General features: G+C 47.2%; 1 protein-coding gene across 1 annotated transcript in view; it reads right to left on the bottom strand.

Annotated features, from left to right (window-relative positions):
• The window catches only part of LOC100952222 (short transient receptor potential channel 2-like), a 52,604-nt gene that overhangs the window by 10,767 nt on the left and 37,553 nt on the right, over positions 1 to 4,284 (bottom strand). The window contains exons 13-15 of the mRNA XM_023514071.1: positions 1,752 to 1,952; positions 1,495 to 1,657; positions 141 to 233 (exon numbers count right to left, since the gene is read on the bottom strand). Of these exons, the coding sequence (XP_023369839.1) occupies positions 141 to 233; positions 1,495 to 1,657; positions 1,752 to 1,952 (457 nt within the window). The remainder of the gene's footprint in view (positions 1 to 140; positions 234 to 1,494; positions 1,658 to 1,751; positions 1,953 to 4,284) is intronic.

Below are 4,284 nucleotides of genomic sequence, written 5' to 3'. Positions count from 1 at the left end.
AAAAAAAAAAAAAAAAAAAAAGAAAATCAATTGAATGAATAAATGATGGAGGGAGGAAGAAAGGAAGAGGAGACCATTGTGACCCCAAGATGCAAGTCCCAGACTCTCCACCTGCCCATTCTGTCTCTGCCCCAGCATACTTGCCCAGCCGCTCTGTCTCCTGGTAGGGCACGTAGATGTTGTTGAGGCCACAGAGGAAGGCAGTCAGGATGATCATGAGGATGAACATGAACCTGGAGAGAGTGGGATGTGGAAGGGTCAGTGTAGGTCACTACACTGGGAGAGGTCAGGCTTTGGGAAGAGGGATCAGGGTGATGGGCTTTCCTAGTTCTCTACTTGACAAGTATTCAATTTGGTTATAATTAAGAATAGGGGGCCGGGCACGGTGGCTCACGCCTGTAATCCTAGCACTCAGGGAGGCCAAGGTGGGTGGATTGCCTGTGCTCATGATTTCAAGACCAGCCTGAGCCAGAATGAGACCTCATCCCTAAAAATAGGAGGGCATTGTGGCAGGTACCTCCCACAGCAACTTGGGAGGCTGAGGCAAGAGAATTGCTTAAGCCCAAGAATTTGCTGTGAACTATGTCGACATGGCACTCAACCAAGGACGACAAAATGAGATTGTGACTCAAAAAAAAAAAAAAAAGGAAAATTGGGGAGTGGGAAATGAGAAGGGATTTAAAGTAGCAACAAGCAGATACTCTCCTTTAGGAATAATGGGTCAAAGCTGGGGATGGACCAGTCTACAGGGAGGGACTGAGATGCTGAGACATGTGGGAATGGCACAAGGATGGCTGGAGTCAAAGAATCCTATGGGACTGGAGTTATCACTGGAAGAGTTAAAGCCGAATGTGAGAAAGAATTACCCTGCGGCAGAGAGGGCTAGAAGAATGCCAGGGTGGGGTGGGAGGGTCTTTCTCAAGCTTAACTGGGCTGAAATTGTTAAAAAACATAACTAGGGCTTTTCCCACCAAGGGCATCCACTCTGATTCTACTTCAGGCAGGGGATTCTTAGGGAAGGGCCAGGTTTGGCTGAACATGGTTAGGTGATAAGTACTCAGAAGACCAGATAATGTTGTAGAGCAGTTGCAGAGCGGGAAGGAACCAAAGGAACCCCAGATTCCAGTGCCTTGGCTTTCCTCAAAGGTGGGAAAAATGAGGCCCAGAGAGATATCATGGAGATAGTGACAGAACTGGGACCAGAACACTCAACCAAAGGCTCTTTCTGCTATGAGTGTGGTTCGTCATTTTTTCTGGGGTCGTGGGCTTCTTTCATCTCGTTAGGTGAAAGTTGTAGACCTTCTCTGCAGGGAAATAAATGTATATTTACACTCCAACTTTTGCCTATAGTTTCAGGGGTTCAGAGGTCTCTGAGCCTATGGCTCTGGAAGAGTGCAGGTTAAGAACCCCTAGTTATAGCAGTGCTGGGAGTTTCAGAAGGAGGCTGAGTGGAGTCTATCAGAAGGAGTGTGCTCTGAATGGGACAGTACACACCGGATCATGTCGTCGATCATCTTGCCAATGGAAATCTGCAGCGTGCCCAGTGACTCGTGGGCTGGCAGAATGTAGGCCAGGCGGGTGAAGCTGAGCATGCTGGTGACAGCAAAGAGCACCTCTGCCAAGAACTGGGGATCCTCCGTGCGCCACTCGCTTCTCTCTGAGCAGGGTGGAATGGGGGCTGCAGCTGAGAGCCGAAAGGCAAGAATAAAGAGAAACTGGGGAGTTCAAGACCAAGTCAGGGGGACACTCACCAGCTGTGGTGAAATAATGGCAGGCAGCTCCATCAGGCATATCCTGGCAGTGCATGTGAGCAAGCCCAGCCAGGAGGAGGCGCAATGCAAAAGCTGCCAGGTACAGGGACAGGATGACCACATCTAGGAAGTTCCACCAGTCCAGGAGGTAACTGCGCAGGCCCTCGATCCACACTTCCTTGCACTCAAACCATAGGAAGCCTGAAGTAAGGTTGCAGGGGGACAGGAGAGGATAGGGTGGAACTGTCCTCCTCCTACATCAGAGTTAAATTATGGTGGGGGAATGGGGAGGGATCCTATGAAGGAGCTAAGACATTACAGGGTGAAGTCAGTGAAATGTAAACATTTAATCTACTCAGGTCAAAGAGATCTCATATAAGAATAAACAAGCCTCTTTACTGAAGCAGGCTTATTGCTGGTGTGATCTGCACTGATGGTTAGTCAGCAGACATTCAGCAACTGAGCAACATTGGGAGAGGCTGTTTATTGGAGGGGATGATTTAAATCGGTTTCTCCTCGCCCTCCACAAAATAAATATTGGGCAAGTATTTAAAGAGTATTGATCTGAAGGGGTTCCAAATTATCAGCCTGCTCAGGGTGCCCATGTCTCAGTGAGGTCCAGTAGCAGACCTGCTGGTAGGGGGTCTTGGGAGCTGGACCCCCCTTGTGGCTGGATCCTGCCACATTGAACCTATTTCCTTTCCCTGGATAAAATTATATGCTTTTTTACTCATAGTCCCCTCCACCTAGAGTGCTCTTCCTCAACCTTTGGAAGTCCAGCTTACCTTTGTGGCCCAAGTCACATATTGCCTCCTTCACGAAGCCTTCCTTAACCAGGTGGAGTGAGTTGCTCCCTGTTCTGTGTTCTCACAGCTCTCTGTTCCTATCTCTGCAATGCCATCATTGTGAGTGCTGCAGGCTTTCTCCATGGGCCTGTCTCTACCCTAATCATCCCCCCAATCTGAAGCTCCTCTAGGGCAAGGACCATATCTAATTTGTCTCTTTGTCCCTGGTGCCCAGAACAAATTAAACAAATATTTGTTAAGCTCCTACCCTATGCCAGTAGGATCCTGTGGTAAGACATAGTCCCTGTCCTCCCAGGGTTTATGATCTAGTGACGGACACAGGCGAGTAAGTAAGTAGGTACAATACAATGTGGTAAATGCTAAGACTGGGCAGGGGAACAGAGGGACTGTTACGAGAGTATTTAGGAAAGGATCCTCACTCAGATTTGGGCCCTAGGAAGGCATCTCAAAGAAAGCATGCCTAAGCTGGGACCTGAAGGAGGAGTGGGGGCCCAGGGCAAGCGGCAATGTGAGAAGGGGAAAGTGCTTTAGGAAAAGTAAATGAGTAGCCTGGGGTGTGGCGGTCCATGCCTATAGTTTTAGCTATTCAAGAGGCCAAGGTGGGAGGACCTTTTGAGCCCAGGTCAAGACCAGCTTGGGCAACATAGTATGATTCCATCTCAAAACATAAATAAATAAAAGTGCAAATGTGCAGAGGCCTGGAGACAAGCATGAATTTGTATGTATGGTAGGAGAGTACCTTGTGAGGGTAGGGCACATGTTAGTAAATGTGTGTTGAATGGATGGCTGGAACCATATTTAACTTATCCTTATATTCTCAGGGCTTCACTCACAACAGAGCATCAGCAAAAATTTATTGCATGAATAAATGAGTTTTGCTTCATGTGTTTATAAGACTTTTCTTCCTCCATAGGCAGGAATAACATTGGTTTCATCTCCACACAGCACTGGTCAATAAGTATTTAGTAAATAATAGGATAAGAAACTTTTTCTCTTGGGCTGCTCTTGTTTTCTTTCCCTGAAGTTTCTGGGCCCAGTTTCCTTTCTGAATCATTGATGAGCTTGGTACAGGGTAGAGTAGTAGACTTAGTATACTGGTGGCTTGGGAGTTTGCTAACTAAGCCAGAGCTAAATGAGGGGAGGACAGCTGAAGAAAGAGCCACCAGTCTAGCCTACTGAGCTGACTAGAGAGGCTGGGGATTCTTGTAAAATGTATTTGCTAAATTGTTTGAGAATACTTGACTCTGCTGTAGAAGAAAAGAAAACCAGTGGAATGGATGAAACTTATACATTATGTGTAAATAAGCTGGTTGCCTGCATGATGTGTTGAACAAATGAAGTAAGTAGAGCATACATGGAAAGGGATGGACAGACACTAAATGTTCATGATACACTAAATAAGCATGAGGCATATGAGGGCCCTAGTACTCATCAGATCTTAAATCTGCTAATTACTGGTGACATTCACTCTGGCTCCACATGTCCTCTGCCCAAAAAATACAAATGAAATTCATCGTTGCTCATCATGATAATTGACAAGCTACCGCTGTGGCCAGACATTCTTGTCACTGTGTTTCGTTTATAGATCAAGTCTTGGGGCTCGGCGCCTATAGCTCAACCAGCTAAGGCGTCAGCCACGTACACCTAAGGTGGCGGGTTCGAATCCCCAGCCCGGACCCGCCAAACAACAATGACGGCTGCAACCAAAAAATAGCCGGGCGTTGTGG

The sequence above is a fragment of the Otolemur garnettii genome, unplaced genomic scaffold (assembly GCF_000181295.1).
Source record: "Otolemur garnettii isolate 467f Iridium unplaced genomic scaffold, OtoGar3 scaffold00001, whole genome shotgun sequence".
Classification (NCBI taxonomy): domain Eukaryota; kingdom Metazoa; phylum Chordata; class Mammalia; order Primates; family Galagidae; genus Otolemur; species Otolemur garnettii.
This window is presented reverse-complemented; position numbering and strand designations above follow the sequence as displayed.